We start from the raw sequence: 17770 nt of genomic DNA, 5'->3' as shown, positions 1-17770 counted from the left end.
CAGATTTGCTTCTGTGTTACATTGTCATGATGATGAAATGACTGCTTTCCCCGACAAATCTGCATTGAAATGATCTATCCTGTGAAGCCATCTTTGGCTCTGTCTATGGCACTGGTTTTGCTTGCCTGTCCAGTCGCCGAGGCGACAGCTTCGGAGTCGCACGATCCGCAGCGGCGCAGCGCAGCGAGGGGATTCCCGAACCGGGGAAGCTCGGTGGGCAGCCGAGCGAGGCGCCAGGAGCCCGCAGGTCGCGCGAGAGCGGCTGAGGAGCCCTGGGCGGAGCCAGGGGGCACGGGCGTTCCGGCCTCTGTGCAGGCATAAAGCAAACAGGGCGTGGCGCGTCGGCAAGGGTGTGGCGCGGCAGCTCGCGAGGCAGTTCGCGAGGCAGTTCGCGAGGACAGGGCGCGTCAGAGAGGGTGCCAACCCAGGGCATTTGCCGTTCCCTGTTGCTGACTCTCAGGGCAACATGGGAAACATCTGCCTGAGAGCAGAGCCTGTAGCTCCGTCCGGGAGGCCGGCACCGGCTACCCCGGCGCTGGTCGATGCCTCCGTGCAGACGGAGGAGCCCAAGGGAGAGGCTGCGGTGCAGACCTCGGGCTACAGCCAGTGCCTGGCCCCTACTCCTGGGGCAGGGGCAGGCGGCAGCCCTGGCTGCAGGTGTGCCCAGCTGGAGGAGCTCCTGCAGCAGGTGGCTGAGCTGCAGGAGGAGGTCAAGCGGCTGAAGGTGATCAGGGAGGCTGAGAGAGAGCTGGCTACTTGGTTCCAGGCGGAGTCTGCACTGGAACCACAGCAGGCAGTCACCCAGCCAGAAACCCCCCCAGTGACACGCGAGGTAAGTAAGTAGGCAGAAGATGCCAATGAATGGAAAGTTGCAAGGGCAAAGGCGCAGCAGGAGGAAGAAGCAGCTTCCCCCGAACCCCGAGGTGCCCCTGCAGAACCGCTTTGCCGCTCTGCAGGCTGAAGAAGTAAGACCTAGCACCTCGGGGGAGGCACTGGAGCCATGCAAGGTAGCACGACCGGCTCGCGTGATAACTAGTGCTACCAAGAAAAAGAGACGCGTGGTAGTAGTGGGTGACTCCCTCCTGAGAGGTACGGAGGCACCCATCTGCCGACCTGATGTGCTCTCTCGGGAGGTAAGCTGTCTCCCGGGGGCTCAGATCAGGGATGTCACCAGAGAATAACAAGCCTCATACGGCCCACGACTACTATCCCTTCCTGGGTGCCAGCGACACAGCTGGCAGCAGCCTGAGGAACATCAGAAGGGATTCCAGGGCCCTGGGTACAGCAGTCAGAGACTCTGGGGCGCGGGTGGTATTCTCGTCAGTCCTCCCGGTCGAAGGGAAAGGGCCTGAAAGGTCCAGGCGTATCTGGCAGGTCAACTCGTGGCTCAAGGAGTGGTGCTTAGAGCCAGGGCTTTGTGTATCTAGACCATGGGGCGTGCTTTGAGAAGCCTGGTCTACTAGGGGCAGATGGCGTGCACGTAACTGAGAAGGGGAAGAGTGTGCTTGGACAAAGGCTTGCCAGGCTCGTCCGGAGGGCTTTAAACTAGTGTTGCTGGGGGAGGGGGAGCACAGTCCAGCCCACTGCTGTCAGCACGGCGCCAGTGCCAGCACCGAGTGTCCAGAAGCCGAGGAAGGATCGCAGATAAGTGCGAGTGAACTTAAACTGCGGTCCAAAAGAACTCCTGTTGCTCCAGCCAGCAAGTCGGCTTTGTCAGGGGCCCAGCTGAAGTGTCTCTATACCAATGCACGCAGCATGGGGAATAAACAGGAAGAGCTGGAGATGCGCGCACACGAGCAGGGCTACGACCTTGTTGGCATCACGGAGACGTGGTGGGACGTCTCGTATGACTGGAGCATCAGCATGGAGGGGTATAGGCTTTTTAGGAAGGACAGGAAAGGGAGACGAGGAGGGGGTGTCGCTCTCTATGTCAGCCACCAGCTGGAGTGCGTGAGCTCTGCCTGGGGATGCAGGAGGAGCTGACAGAGAGCTTATGGGTCAGGATTAGAGGAAGGGGAGGGACAGGAGACGTTATGCTGGGTGTCTGTTACAGGCTGCCTCGCCAGCAGGACAGAGCAGATGAGGCCCTCTATAGGCAGATAGGAGCAGCCTTGCGGTCGCAAGCCCTGGTCCTCATGGGGGACTTCAACCACCCTGACATCTGTTGGAGAGACAACACGGCAGGGCACAGGCAGTCCAGGAGGTTCCTGGAACGCGTGGATGACAACTTCCTCCTGCAGGCGATAGAGGAGCTGACAAGGAAGGGTGCCATGCTCGACCTCGTGCTCACCAACAGGAAGGGACTGGTGGGGGACGTGGAACTGAAGGACAGCCGTGGCTACAGCGACCACGACACGGTGGAGTTCAAGATCCACGGGGCAGCGAGGAAACTACACAGCAAGCTCTCTACCCTGCACTTCAGGAGGGCAGACTTTGGCCTCTTCAGGGACCTGATGAGCAAAGTGCCATGGGAGGCAGCCCTGGAGGGAAGAGGGGCCCAGGAAAGTTGGTCCATATTGAAGGAGCACCTTCTCCAAGCTCAGCAGAGGTGCATCCCAATGAAGAGCAAGTCAGGCAAAAAGGCCAGGAGGTCTGCGTGGATGAGCTCCTGGACCAACTGAAAGTAAAGAAGGAAGCCTATAGAGGGTGGAAGCGGAGACAGGTAGCCTGGGAGGACTACAAAGAGGCTGTGCTAGTGGCCAGGGATCAGGTGAGGAAGGCTAAAGCCCTGGCGGAATTGAATCTGGCCAGGGATGTCAAAAACAACAAGAAAGGTTTCTATAGGTATGTAGGGGACCAAAGAAAGTCCAAGGAGAATGCAGGCCCCCTCCGGAAGGAAACCAGTGTCCTGGTTACCCAGAAGATGGAGAAGGCTGAGGTACTCAATGACTTTTTTGTCTCAGTCTTCACCGATAAGGGCTCTTGTCTCGCCACCCAAGCTGTGGAAGGCACAAGCATGGACTGGGAGGATGAAGAACCGCCCACTGTACTGGAAGAGCAGGTTCGGGAACACCTGAGGAACCTGAAGGTGCACAAGTCCATGGGACCTGATGAGATCCATCCGCGGGTCCTCAGGGAACTGGCGGATGAAGTTGCCGAGCAGCTGGCCATCGTATTTGAGAAGTCGTGGCAGTCTGGTGAGGTCCCCAATGACTGGAAGAGAGGGAACATAACCCCCATTATTAAAAAGGGGAACAAGGAAGACCCAGGCAACTACAGGCCGGTCAGCCTCACCTGTGTGCCTGGCAAGGTCATGGAGCAGATTGTCCTGGAAACCATGCTAAGGTACATGGAGAGCAAGGAGGTGGTTGGTGACAGCCAACATGGCTTCACCAAGGGCAGATCATGCCTGACCAATTTGGTGGCCTTCTACGACGTGGTGACAGCATCGGTGGACAAGGGACAAGCAAAAGATATCATCTACCTGGACTTGTGCAAGTACCTTGACACTGTCCCACACGACATCCTTCCCTCTAAACTAGAGAGACATGGGTTTGATGGACAGACCACTCGGTGGATAAGGAGTTGTCTGGATGGCCGCACTCAGAGAGTGGTGGTCTACGGCTCGATGTCCAAGTGGAGACCGGTCACGAGCGGTGTTCCTCAGGGGTCCGTGTTGGGCCCAGCCCTGTTCAACATCTTTGTTGGCGACATGGACAGTGGGATAGAGTGTACCCTCAGCAAGGTCGCAGATGACACCAGGCTGTGTGGTGTCTATGACACTTTGGAAGGGGGGGATGCCATCCAGAGGGACCTTGACAGGCTGGAGAGGTGGGCCTGTGCCAACCTCATGAAGTTCAACCAGGCCAAGTGCAAGGTCCTGCACCTGGGTCGTGGCAATCCCAGGCACAAATACAGGCTGGGTGGAGAATGGATCGAGACCAGCCCTGAGGAGAAGGACTTGGGAGTGCTGGTGGACGAGAAGCTCAACATGAGCAGGCAATGCGCCCTTGCGGCCCAGAAGGCCAACCGCATCCTGGGCTGCATCAAGAGGAGCATAACCAGCAGGTCAAGGGAGGTGATTCTCCCCCTCTACTCTGCCCTGGTGAGACCCCACCTGGAGTACTGTGTCCAGTTCTGGAGCCCCCAACATAAGAAGGACATGGACCAGTTGGAGAGGGTCCAGAGGAGGGCCACAAAGATGATCAGGGGGCTGGAGCACCTTTCCTATGAAGACAGACTGAGAGAGTTGGGGCTGTTCAGCCTAGAGAAGAGGAGGCTCCAGGGAGACCTGATAGCGGTCTTCCAGTACCTCAAGGGGGCCTACAGGAAAGATGGGGAGAGACTGTTCAGCAGGGCCTGTTGTGATAGGACGAGGGGTAATGGTTTTAAAATAAAGGGAGGTAGATTTAGATTAGATATTAGGAAAAAATATTTTACAATGAGGGTTGTAGAACACTGGAACAGGTTGCCCAGAGAGGTGGTGGATGCCCTATCCCTTGAAATGTTCAAGGCCAGGCTGGATGAGGCTCTGAGCAACCTGATCTAGTCGGGGCTGTCCCTGCTCCTTGCAGGGGTTTTGTACTAGATGACCTTTGAAGGTCCCTTCCAACCCTAACCATTCCATGATTCTATGATTCTATGACCGTTCTCCTGCCCATAGTGAATAATTCATAATGCTGGAGGTGATGTAGGCAGAGCTGTGCTACATTTGGGAAGAACCTTCTGGTTGTGATATACTCCTTGTTTTTTCCGGTTGCGTTGCAGCTGTTTGCTAGTTTCCCCAATTCTACTAGTGCTTATGTCGTGAAATAACTCCGCTCGGCTCAGTGGGACTATTTGTAAGCCTGAGTTTTTACAGGAGGGGACTGAGTTCGGTCTATAGTAACTGCACACTGAAGTTGAAAGTGCTGCCTTAAATTCCATTTTGTATAAGAAAATAATTGCTTACATAAGGAATTACGAGTGAGATGAGCATGGAGCGTTGGGTTGCGTGTTGGGAGAAACAGCGAAATCTCCCACTGCCTTCTGTCTCTGCTTTCAGCTTAAGGTCAAAGATCTAGGAACCACTGTGCTGTAAGGAAACAGGCTCAGTTCGTGCTCTGGACAAAGAGAACGAGATACTCACTTTTTGATGGAAGCAGTCAATAATGGGAAAATATTAACGTATCTTTTGAGTTTTGTTGGTGCTTTATGCTTAGCAGGAACGGAGTGAGCTGGGAGTAAGCATGCCTTCCTGTTACAAAATCTAAAAACTAGTCTGAGAAGACACTGTTTCTACCTACAGTGTTTGGCTGCCTTAAAATCTGTAACTTAAAAGGTTAGAGGCTAAAGTTTACCTGTTGAACGTTTGCACATACCTGCCACTAATGTTAGAAAGCATTTTAATGACTGAAACTCTTAGCACCCCTTTGACATCTTCTGTTACTTTGGTTTCTCTTTGGAGCATTTCCAAGCCCCATCTGTATCTTGCCCCTTATATACTTGGAAGTTAAAGAGTACAGCAGCACTGCACATTTCGGTGACTAACACTTCATGTGGGATGATCTGTTGGCATGCATTAAAAATAACATCCTTTTAGTTCTTCAGGCTTTTTGAGATCTAAAACATATTTATGAGATATCATCGAGTTTTCTTTTAAAGACTAGGTTATTCTTTTTAAATAAAGATGTAGATTGAATGAGAACTTCTGTAACTTACAAAAAGATGCAAACAGGTTTAGTTAAGAAAAAGTTAAGAAAGTAAAGAAAAAACCAGAGTGAAACCTTGTTTCCAAATATGCTAAAGTACAATTTTTTTGTAGTGTGTACTTTTAAAAGACTAAATTTGGTCATGATTAGGCAAGTTTACTTGCAGCATAGCGGTGTAGTGTATAGTTTGGTATAGTTTCATATTTTAAAAAGTCTCTCATGGTTTGTTGATTACTGCCAAGGTGTCTCTAGTTTTGCTTTTGGAGCTGGTAAGTAAAGAGTCTGCAGAAAGAGTTTGAGATGGGCATCGAAGCCTGCCCAAAGACAGCATGTTCTGCTTAGGCTACCATTGAAAGTTATCCATTATATTGTCAAAGTAAATGAATGACTCCCTTCTACACCTTTGTATGCTTTTAGTCTGTTCTCCTACAACTATCCAAAATCCAAGTAGTGAAATTCCCAACCATTTTGTCTGCCTTCCAGCATACCTCTGTGGATGGATGCACTGAACAACACGTCCAGCCTGTCAAGTCAAGTAGCAGACAAAACATCCCCCGATGCAGAAACTCCATTACATCTACCAATGAAGAGCATGCTCACATTGGAAATTATCGCTTACTGAAAACAATAGGAAAAGGAAATTTTGGCAAAGTGAATCTGGCAAGGCATGTGCTTACTGGAAGAGAGGTAAGTGTGTTTTATGTTCTTTTTGGCTGTCTTTATAATAAGTATTTCTACTATTCTTTTACCTTTCTCTTATGAATAAAAAAATATACTTTTTTTTTTTTTTTGTCAACGTAAAGGAAGATGCAAAGAGGCTGTTTCAGGATATAGGAAAAGTTTTGAGGTGCCCAAGTTTTCTCCCTCTGACCACTTGCCCTTTTTAAAAAATAGAACTTCTTGGTGAAGAGATCAAAAAGTCTGTTGCACATGGAGGGTTGTTTTGGGGCTGGGAGGGCGTCTGTTCGTCCTCAAGCATTTCCAAAACTGAAGAGAAATCTATTGATAGATACATTTCATTGACATTGATAATCTGTTGGCAGATAGATAGATCCTTGATATTGAAATCTATTGATAGATAGGTCTTGTGTTTGGAGGGCCTGATTTTGCAGTGGGCAGGATAACCTTGTTCTGTCAAAGCAATGACAGAAGTATAAAACTGATTCCTTAGTGGAACCATTTGGTGGCAAAGTTTTGAGCTCCTGCTGGTAGATCCTAATTGGTAAGGAAATTTTGCTTGATGAAATGCATAAAAGCAGACATCTCTGCTTTTGCTTACAGAGGTGTGGTATATTTTTGTTCAAATATTTTTCTGAGTTTAATAATCTCTGGTTGTTTATTTTCTCCCAAGGTTGCTGTGAAAATAATAGAAAAAACCCAGCTAGATCCTACTAGTCTGCAAAAGGTAAGAATATACCATAACATCTGAAAGTATATAAACAGTTGAACTGTGATCTTTTATTTACTTGACAAAAATATTTGGCCCCTTTATCTTGCTGAACAAACATTTTTGTGTACGTATGACCCTGGGCCACAGTGGTATCCTACTGTCTTTGCTGGAATGTGCATGTGCTATTTGTCTGAGGGCAGTTGCTCTATGTGGTTCCTATCTAAGCATTGCTTCTCTGCTCTTCCTTCCTTCTCCAGCTTTCCTCTTTGCTGACAGTAACATTTCTATCTAATTAAATACACAAGTAGTTTGTCTGGGTACTGAATCAAGATGTAATGCTCTAAAGGATAGCATTTTTCTTGGATTTTTCTGTAATGTAGTAATCGTTTTCTGCGGACTTATGAGAGTGCCAGTTTTTATGGGTATAATAGTTGTTTGGGTTTTTTTTACCTTTTTTAAATATTCTTTCAGCTTTAATTTGTTAACATTTTTATTTGTTAAACTCAAGGGACCTTTGGCAATTACGTTCTGTGTATAGAATTGACAAAATAACTGGGCGTAATCAGGACATTCTTGTTTGTTTGTGCCTGTAGATAGAAATGCAGAAGTCCTTCGTAAACATTGTGATAAGTGTTTTAAGAAAACCCTGGAGTTTTGTGTTTGGTTTGGGGTTTTTTTGCTCCTTGACTATACATATGTTTGGTTTTGGCTGAAGCACGGAATTGTTCTATTGTTCTACTGGAGGCTGCCCATTAGAAAAATTTGGGACATTTTTTGTTTACAAATACTAGACTGCTGCTGTCTGTAGCTGTAGAATGAGAGAAGGAGGCTAGAGCTTATTGCTGGTCTTTCTTCTTTGGCTGCCATTACATGGATTTTATTGGGTAACTTTGGTTATGGGGAGTTATAAACAACTTGGCTTTAATTTCTTTTTTTCTTTTATTTCTTTTAATTCTTTGATTTATTTGCTTTAATTTCTCTTCTGTACTATTTTTGTTTGGGAGAAAGCGTTTAGTTTGTTCTTAGCCACTCTCCAATGTTATTTATGCCATGTAGGATGGACAGGGTACTTTGCAGGCATCCTTGTTTTAACTTAGACCATCAGATGTTGGAAGATGACACAAGTAAGCTGATCTTGTGAATTTTTAATTTTGCATCCTTATGCATGCAATGTGATAGGCTTAAGATATATTACACTTCTTACTTCAGAACCTCTACCTCTTCAAATAGATAAACAATGTTGAATTAAGGGCTCAGCCTTTTATTTTGTTTACAATCTGTTCAGTATGTAGTTCTCATCTTACTTAGTGAGCACCTGTTTAGAAGACAGAGCTGTCTTTTTTTTGTGAACTTGCTGTCTTGATAGTAACACACTAGTACAGCTTAGCTTTTTCCACTGTCGGGATCGTAATTTGCTCCCAAATGTAAGTATTTGGATTTCGTCGTAACTAGAGTTTATATCAAAATAGCAGTTCTATTTTCTGCATATCTGCTACATCGAAAGTGTCGTCTTGTACTGGCTTCACTAAGGATGTTTCTGCAATAGCATTCTGTTGCTCTTCTGGGAACTGCTAGTGGAGCAAAAGGTGTTGGTTTTTTTTTTCTTAATAGATTTGATCAGCAAGTGGCATTTTGGATATTCCCTTTTTAGGGGTCAGCTGGCTTCTTTTCAATCTTTAAATATGTGTAAAGCTTCAGACCTAGGTTCTTTCTGTTGTTGAGAAGAGCAGAACAGAAGTAAAGAAGTAGTGGAAGGTTTGGAAGAATTTCAGTTGATTGAAAACGATGCTTTTTTTGCAACATCCCTTCTCAGTAATGATGTACAAACTAGAGAAGCATTCAAGCACATCTTTCAAAGCAAGAGCGAGCCTTGGTTAACTGAAGATTTTCAGTTTGGTTGTAGTGACTTAAAATAGTAAATCTTCAATGTAGATGTCAGCCTGGCAGCAAGTAGAAGTGTTAGCAATGGTGTGGCAGAGGATCTTTGTACTTTCTGCAGTCTGTGCCCTGCAAAACGAAACTGGGAAAGCAGAAGTCAAATTTTCAAGCCTTGTGCTTCTGCCATAGGTACAGGTTTTTCAGATTGGTGCTGGCTAAAGTGAAGCTAGTGAGGCTACAACCAGTATGCAATAAGGAGATTCTTGTTTGTGAGCTTTTTTGAACAATAGCACTTTGTTAAGAATGAAGAGTTGGAGAAGGTCCAGAGGAGGGCCACGAAGATGATAAAAGGGCTGGAGCACCTCTCTTATGAGGACAGGCTGAGAGAGTTGGGGCTGTTGAGCCTGGAGAAGAGGAGGCTCTGGGGAGACCTGATAGCGGTGTTCCAGTACCTCAAGGGGGCCTACAAGAAAGATGGGGAAAGGCTGTTTAGTAGGGCCTGTTGCAATAGGACGAGAAGTAATGGTTTTAAAATAGAGGGACGTAGATTTAGATTGGATGTTCCCAAAAAAATTTTTTACGATGCGAGTTAAAGAACACTGGAACAGGTTGCCCAGAGAGGTGGTGGATGCCCCATCCCTGGAAACGTTCAAGGCCAGGCTGGATGAGGCTCTGAGCAACCTGACCTAGTCAGGGATGTCCCTGCTCCTTGCAGGGGGGTTGGACTAGATGACCTTTGAAGGTGCCTTCCAACCATAACCATTCTATGATTCTATGATTCTAAGAGCGGTCCTATAAATATGTGGTGGGGTAGGGGAAGAGAAGTCGAGGAGCACTTACACCTTATAAGAGAGCAGCACGCTGCTGGTCAAGAAAATAGAGGTGTCTGTGAATTCTGAAGGCGCTATTTTTTATCAGTAAAGTAGATCATTATATAATCCTACAGCTCACCTTGTCATGAAAGGAGAACTAATTTCACTGTCTGTCTAGATTTCTATAAAATTAACAAACTTGGCTTTGTAGGAAATAACTATGGTCTGTTGCTTTAATACGTTTCTTCCTTTGTGCATAGTGGTATCCTGGGTGTTACTGAGTGGGGTACAGGCTATTCTTTGAAGATATCTCTGTTTCTAAATACATAGTTATTGACATAACTAGTGTTAATGACCAGCATGCTTCTGCAAGGGGAAAGTCAGGGTGGGGAGAAGATTGATGCCAAAGTAGTGCTCCATGGAATGAGGAGTTGCAATGTAATGTAATACTTGGATACTGTTAACGCTTGGATTCAAGTGTTATCAAGTGTTCAATGTGCATTTCTACTGGACCAAATACAATCCTGAATATACACCAGGATTCCAGAGAACAGTTTGTTTGCCTAATTTCCATCCTGCTCCCGCTCTGCCATTTTGACCATCTGTATTGAAATAAGGTTCCCTGCTCTTTCTCTCCACTCCACATTTGAGACACCCTTACACATGCCTTTGGGCTGTATGGGCCAGGAATCACAAGGTGTCGTGTGGCTGTGTTTGCGGTCTCTACACAGTGCTGTTCCATTATTTCAGTTCTTTCAGCCTTTCAAATAATTTTTCTCTCCTTGCGTTGGAAGCTGTCACTCCAAGCAGCTTTAGCAAAGCTGCTTGACTTGGTTACGTAGCAGTATTATGGAATACGTAAGTGACATCTGCCTAATTTGCAAGATGCCTATACCTGAGTTACTTCAGAAAAAGATCTGAAAATGTTGGTTTCCAGGTAAACAACTGCTGGAAACTTGTCAGAAGCCGATTACAAGTGCAAAACACTAACTCTGAGGAATGTGTGTCTCCCCATGAAGAAGACAACCTTGTGTGCTGTAGTTTCAGTAGCGGGCAGGCAGTTGGGAGGGAGTTTTGCATGGAATACAATCACTTAGGGATTCTTAATATTTTTCTGAGCAAGCAATTTAGTCAGCAAGTATCTGCAGGTAGATTCCAAGATTTCAACGATTCTTTCAATTCTTACTCTGCAGATTTCTCTCTTTCTCTGTTTTCATGTGTTAGTAAGAAGGCTGACACCATCGCTTCTGTAAAATAAAATAGCCAGCTTCCAGTCAGCTTAACATGATTTGTGTGGATGAGCATCACCGAAGCTGCTTCCGTCATGTCCAGTTCTTGCTCTAAGCATGCAATCACATTTCAACCAACATTAAAAGTGCCTTTGATTAAAAATCCCCAAACAAGCAAGAAGGGCATCTCAGAGCCACTAGCCAGTAAGAAAATAGCCAGATTCATCTTGTGACTTTCGGTTCATTTAGAATTTGCCTTAGAATAGCTGCTTGCTTTCAAAAGATTGAAACTAACTACTTCCTCTTGATACACTCACGGTGACTACCAGGACTGTGTACCTGCTTGTAGATGAGAACATATGCTTCAGTTTTCTGAAAAATATCTATTTATCAGGATATAGAATACAAGATGATTTAAAACTCTTTATTGGCATCCGTATGGAATAAACCTAAGCCCATACTTTGTGTCTTCCTGGTATCTTCTCTTCAGAACCCCATCAAGTAAATGTTTATTTCATGTAACAAAGTATCTGCATCAGGCTGGAGGTCAGTAATGTTCTGTCTGGAGGAAAATAGACTTTTCTGTTTCCTAATCGGCTTTTTCCTTTATAGAAGAAAAAATGACATGTGGAACAAAATGTCATGTCACTGTGAAATCAATTTGACTCTTAAACCAATTAGTAAACTCCTAAATCCTGTGAGAATATTGAATAGAATAATGCAAATTTTTTTTAACAATATCTATGTGCTTCACATTACATGTAAAATTGTGTTTCGTAATGATTTTTTTTTCTATAAAGGAAATAATTTGAAATCTAGAAGTCTAGTGTTTTAATCCTGCTTATGAAGACATGCGTTCATTGCTGTAACTTTTGCACCAGCATTAATACTGTTAAGTTATGAAATATCTTTCCAATCTTCTGGCAGGAATTGCAAATTTCCACATAGCTGCTTAGAAGTTCTTCTGAAGCTGTACCATCTATTGGTTTAGCTTTGTTAGCTTCTGACTAACTGATACTGATCTAGCTGAGAAACTTTCTTGTGCAACAAATTCGAATACTTCAAAAAACAAACAAACCAACCAAACCAAAAAAAAGGCAAAAATAACAGCCTGGTATGATTTTTTTTCATAGGAGTAACTGACTTTAGCAAATGTTCTTGTTTCCTTATGAAGCTAATTCTAGTGCATAGTATTTCATACCCATGTGTTACATCTTGAACACAAGCAAACTGCATCACACTGGTCATGATTTCTCAGAGAAATGCTTTTATAGTCTTTGCTTCCTTCTGAAATTGTTTGAATGGCAATTTTAAGGCAAGTGGATAGTAACTAGCTTGAAATACTTAAATAACGTAAATACAGAACTGCAGTAATGTGACTTGATCAAAAGCTGAATTTCAAAAAGATGTTGCTCTGTAATTTTAACTTGCAGAATAAATGCAGAATTTTAGAAATGTTATGACTAAATTGCACAAACGGAGTAAAAAAAAAATCAGTGTTGTCTAAGCAAAATAATTTTAATTTCTGTTCTCTTGTAGCCTCAGCCATCATAAAAGAAAAAGTAAAGTGCTACTCTTTCAGGAGGTGTTTGGTCTCTGGCTTGCATAGTTGTGCCCTCTTGCAAAGGCAGTACCTGAACAAACGGGACTAATTTTGAAAATGGAGGGAGAGATGTCCTCTGAGACATCGGACAAGCGTAACAGCAACAATGCACTTCTGCATTGAGCCAAGATTCTCTATAAGGAGGATGGTAGCGCTAAGATGTTTCCGAAGTGTCTAAGCATTACGTTGAAGCCAGTGAGCTTTTCTTCCTTCACTTCAGCATCCTAATTCAGCCCAATACGGGACTAAAGTAAATAGATTTGACAAGGGGGAGATGCTGTTCACTTGAAGTGAAACAGGGCAAGCTTATTAGTCTTGACAGCCTGAAGCAGACTAACAGAACTATGTAGTCATTTTGGATTCCTTTCCTTTGCCTTCTTCCCTTTGAGCCCCTACGTTTGTCTTGCTTTGCCTCGTACACTTAATCAATAAACCCATGAACGCTAGACATTTCAGAGTGGAGATCTCTTGTTTCTGATTTAAAAAAAAACCGGTAAACGCACCATTGTCTTAAGGATGTGCACTTAGTGCTATAAGTTTGTCCAGTTGTTTTTAATCGTGTGACTCAGGATCGTAGAGTAGACTTTAATCAATCATAAACCTTCAGACCTTGCTGCGGGGAGAGCAGACATCACTTTTCTCACAGCTCCCAAATTTTACACTGGGTCACAAACAGCAAACTGACCTGCTTCCCCTCTGTGGAGCGGCAGGACTGGGGGATGTCAGGACTCCTTGTGTCTAATTCCATTTTAACATCTGTGTGTTCCACTTTCTGTGGTACTACACCTTGTATTTGCACCCACAGTTCTGTTTGTTTTCAGGGTAGTTAGATGAGCTTGCCAGCACCAAAGAAACCAGAGCAAAGCGATAACAAAAACTTGTGTGAACAATCTGCTGGTTTTGGTCAATATGAAACTCCAGAAAGGGCTGTAAAACGTCTCTGTGTCTGTTTGTATAAAGCTTAAAAATTAGTCTGGTTTTGATATGTAGTCGGTAGTGGTTATTTTTATACAATCTGTGAGGCGTATATTTTCTGGAATTTACTGTACTCTATTTATCTATAGTTTATGCTAATGCTATTTTCTGTGGCTTATGCTGCCGCTTTTTGCCATCTAAAATTGGATATCTTGCCTAATAAACGCACTCTAAGAAAATTGTCTTGCTTCCTTGACAGTTGGTTCGAGAAGTAAGAATAATGAAGACACTGAATCATCCCAATATTGGTAGGAGCCCTGCATTTCTGCAAACTTCTTTTTTTTTTTTTTATTATACTGTTTACATTTTGCTGTCTTTAGCTTTATTTGAGTGTACTTTACTGCTATGCTTTTGTTCATTAAACTTTTTTGAGATAATAGGAGAGAGAACATTCAGTAAATGCTTCATTGTCTCACCTCCTTTATTGACTCTACTTGAAATGAGAGTTTTCCTCTGAGGAGATAAACTGCTCGGTCCAAGAAAGCCTTAACACAAAGTAGGAGATGCTGAGCGCTCCGATCTGTTGGGGGTCCCAACTTGCCTCTTCCATTGAAATTGCTCTTGAGGCCAAAAAGCATGAGTTTCCTAGGTGAAAGTCTAGCAAGCCCATTAGTTCAGTCTAGGAAAGACTCCTGCTGACTGATATTTCCAGAAAATTAGAATTACAAAGGATGTCATTTTCCCTTTCTGCTTTAGTTCTTTCACCTCCCCCACAGCTTCAGGGCCCTACTTTGTGATGACAATTCTTCTGGCTGAGGAGGGCTGGACAGTCTTGTTCCAGAGACAGTTTATGGTCCTGAATCGGCCAGAGGGCTTGTTGCACACGAGGTATGGATGAGGTGTACAAGTTATTAGATGCTAGGCACTCCCTTCTCATCCCTTGACCTGTTTGTTGCCTTTCCAGCATTCTTAGCTTCTGCTGGTTTTTGTTTTCTTGGGGGTGGTGGTGGGGGTGTGTTTGTTTTAAATGAGTGGTTACTATTACAATCTGAGGAAAGTCTTTCAGAGACAATGTTTCTGGTATCCACTCGGTTTTTAGTGGGTTGGAATCTCAAATTTCCGACCGGGAGCAGTTTAGTAGTGAAACAGGGAAGGTTTGTATGATCTTAAAGATGTCTGTGTCAAATTAAACACTAATTTCAGCATGAACTTGTTTGTACAGTGTGCATCAACTTCTGAGGAAATTGTGAATTAATGTGCTTTATTATCGACTGTGATTTAGAAATTATTTTTGCTTTTTTTTCCCTTCAAAAGAATGCTAACCTGCTGCAATCTCTCTCTCATTCATTTTTCTTGCAGTAAAATTATTTGAAGTTATTGAAACTGAAAAGACATTGTATTTGGTAATGGAATATGCCAGTGGGGGTAAGTGGATTCTCAATTCTGCTTTAAGGATAAACTGAAATACGGAAAGCCATGCAGGTTCCATGCCTAGGAACGATTCAAGGATTTTATGGTTCACGGATTATTCCAATCTGGCCTTCACAACAGTCCTAACGGACCTCCCAGGGCAGACTTTCTTGCTTGCATCACATTCTGTAGAGAAACCGCTTAGGTTTGTGCTTAAGGGTAGTTACTGATTTGAGGTTTCTGCTGGAATATCAGGAGATAATCTGGTGCTGATTCTGTAACAGCTTGACTCAGTATTTATCTGCTCTATTTAGGCAAGCACTGGTGCCTCATTTTATCTTGAGGATGTGGGCCAAAGCACTTAGGGAGGCAGGTCCAGGGGATGGGAATAAGGAACACGGGAAAAGGGACCAGCAGGATCCTAAGAGTGAGAAGGAGAGTGGGTGCCTGCTTGAGAAACTGCTTAGCATCTGAATAGGAAATGTTTGTGGGAAGAGATTCCAGCACAGGGCTAGTGACAGCTAGGAAAGGCTGCTTGTCAGACAGTGCAAAGGCGAGGATCTGAAAGGCAGCTTTATTAGAAAGAGAACAAGAAGGGAAAAACAGAACTAATACAGATACTGTTAAGTGAAGCCACTAGAGATGCGCGAAACAAACCTGGTACATAAGTAGTTACGTGTTTCCCGGTGTGTCTTCTATGCAATATGAATGTTTTTTTACGACTGAAGTAATTTTTTTTGTTTATTTCACAACATTTTAAGTAAATTTATTTTTGAAAATGAAGAAGCCTTTGTATGAAGGGTACAAGTTTTGTATTTCTTGACTATTACATGTCTAAAAATGAACTCCAATGCAAACAGTAAAAGGGAATTTTTCCTTTCCCTTCCAGGTGGGGGGTGGGGGGTGTTGTTCTCAAACATTATGTAATTGTGCATGACAGTCAAAAATAAAACCTGGGCAATAAGAGTGATGTTTTGTCCTTGTCGTGGCCAGGACCATTATTTGACTACCTCGTTGCACATGGAAGAGTGAAAGAGAAAGAGGCTCGTGCAAAATTCAGGCAGGTATGAAATGAACATTCACTCTTTCTTTTGTTTCTATTTATGGTGTTTTCAGATAGACATGAGTGTGAAGATACTTCCTTTACTTTAAAAAAAAATATTCGTTGTTGTGATAATGTTTATTAGGGATACAGTGGAAAAAATCCCTGAAGAGAAAACTATCTGCTTCCTACATCCTATCTAAAAATAGTAAGACTGTTTTACATTCTTTTTTAGTGGATGTTCCTAAGAGCTACATTTTTTATTGTGACTCACTTGAGATTTTAATCCTTTTCTGAATATTTTAGAATTTAACAGATGTTCTGTCTAGAGATGTTGGTATGATGGCATGCATTGCAGTGTCATGTCACACTGTTTTGTCTGAAGGGTATTCTGGGACAGGTTTTTATATTCTTATTGCAAACCTTCTCATCTTAATCTTTTTCTTAATCTATTTTTAGTGATTATTTTGTGAAAAGCTTTAATTAGATAAATAAACCAAATTTGGTATTTTTCAGAATGAATGTATGTAAGTAACATGTAAAGAAACTGCTTTTAACTTGCTGTTTCGGACTTGGTTTTTGTTCTACATATGTGAAAGATGTATATGAAAATGTTGAATGAACTATTATGTGAGGGATGAATTGCAGAGGTATGCTGCAAGTATTTCAGAAGATAAAATCTGGGATGGTACACCCGGCTCTTGGCTTGGGGGGTGGAATCATTTCCTTTTACAGTTGTTGCTATAACTGTAGCAATAGTTCTATTACATAGCGATCTGCCTTTAAAAGAGATGTTTTGCCTGTTACCTTGAGAAATATTTTTTAAAACTGTTTTAGTAAGAAAATGAGCTGCTTTTAGAGACTTTTTAGTTTTAGTATTTGAGCTTGAATGAAACCTAGATTAATATTTTCTAGAATGAAAGCTTTATTTATTAATTTATTATGTTCTACTGAATCATATCAGGAGTCCAAATTACTAAATTATATACAAAAACTTATACTGAGATTTGAAATGAAATATTTATCTGGTCACCTTGCTGTTTCAGATTGTATCTGCTGTGCAGTACTGTCATCAGAAATGCATAGTTCATCGGGATCTTAAGGTAGGCTGTTACTTATTTTTAATTTTGCTGTTGACAGTATAGACTTAATTCTATATACTTGTCCTTGTCACTGTCTCTGAATGCCTCAAACACGTGAATGAGGGAACTATCACTTGTATTTTATTCTCAGTTTTCTGAAGCGCAATAATAATGGAGCTTGTCTGTTGGAACAAGGAAGAGACAAGAATAGAACATGTGTTAGTTTCATAAGAAATATGTTGGGTTTTTAATCCATTTGAACTTCTGGTTTATACTGTGATTAATTCAGGCAGAAAAATAAATCGAAGGTGAGCAGAAATTAGTCTGAATTCCTTGTTTTGATGCTTGCTAGTAATCTATCTATCTAAACATACCAAACCCTGTTAAAGAGTTCAGCAATTGCAGGTACAACCTAAGCCTTCGGTCTGAAGTTGTCTTCACGCCACGTTTAGGTATCATAGGACTTGGACACAAGATCTTCACCCGCTTAAAAGTTGGCTTGTGCTCTGGCTGCTGATGTCTTTGTACATTTACAAGGAAAACATTGGTGTAGGTTACTAATCTACCTAAATACTCGTGAAAAGCTGAAGGCTGAATAATTCCTAAGGGCTCTTTTTTAACCAGTATCTTTTGTCTTAACTTTCTTATAATACACTGCAGCATGCTCTCAGCCTCTTTCTTTCAAATCTGTTCCCTAATACCGGTCGATCTGCCAGGTCCTGCATGTGCATGTGGTGCTGGATAATACATGCTTTTCTGCTGAGTCCTCCCTGCCCCGG

General features: G+C 43.3%; 1 protein-coding gene across 1 annotated transcript in view; it reads left to right on the top strand.

Annotated features, from left to right (window-relative positions):
* Positions 1–466: 466 nt before the first annotated feature.
* The window catches only part of LOC147601453 (serine/threonine-protein kinase MARK1-like), a 36119-nt gene continuing 18815 nt past the window's right edge, over positions 467–17770 (top strand). The window contains 7 exon segments of the mRNA XM_086744672.1: positions 467–832; positions 6114–6317; positions 6982–7035; positions 13717–13765; positions 14817–14882; positions 15861–15931; positions 16956–17012. Of these exon segments, the coding sequence (XP_086600798.1) occupies positions 467–832; positions 6114–6317; positions 6982–7035; positions 13717–13765; positions 14817–14882; positions 15861–15931; positions 16956–17012 (867 nt within the window).

Source organism: Chlamydotis macqueenii, chromosome 3 (assembly GCF_036417535.1).
Source record: "Chlamydotis macqueenii isolate bChlMac1 chromosome 3, bChlMac1.mat, whole genome shotgun sequence".
Taxonomy (NCBI): domain Eukaryota; kingdom Metazoa; phylum Chordata; class Aves; order Otidiformes; family Otididae; genus Chlamydotis; species Chlamydotis macqueenii.
Note: the sequence above shows the minus strand (reverse complement) of the source record. Positions and strands in the feature narration are given on the sequence as shown.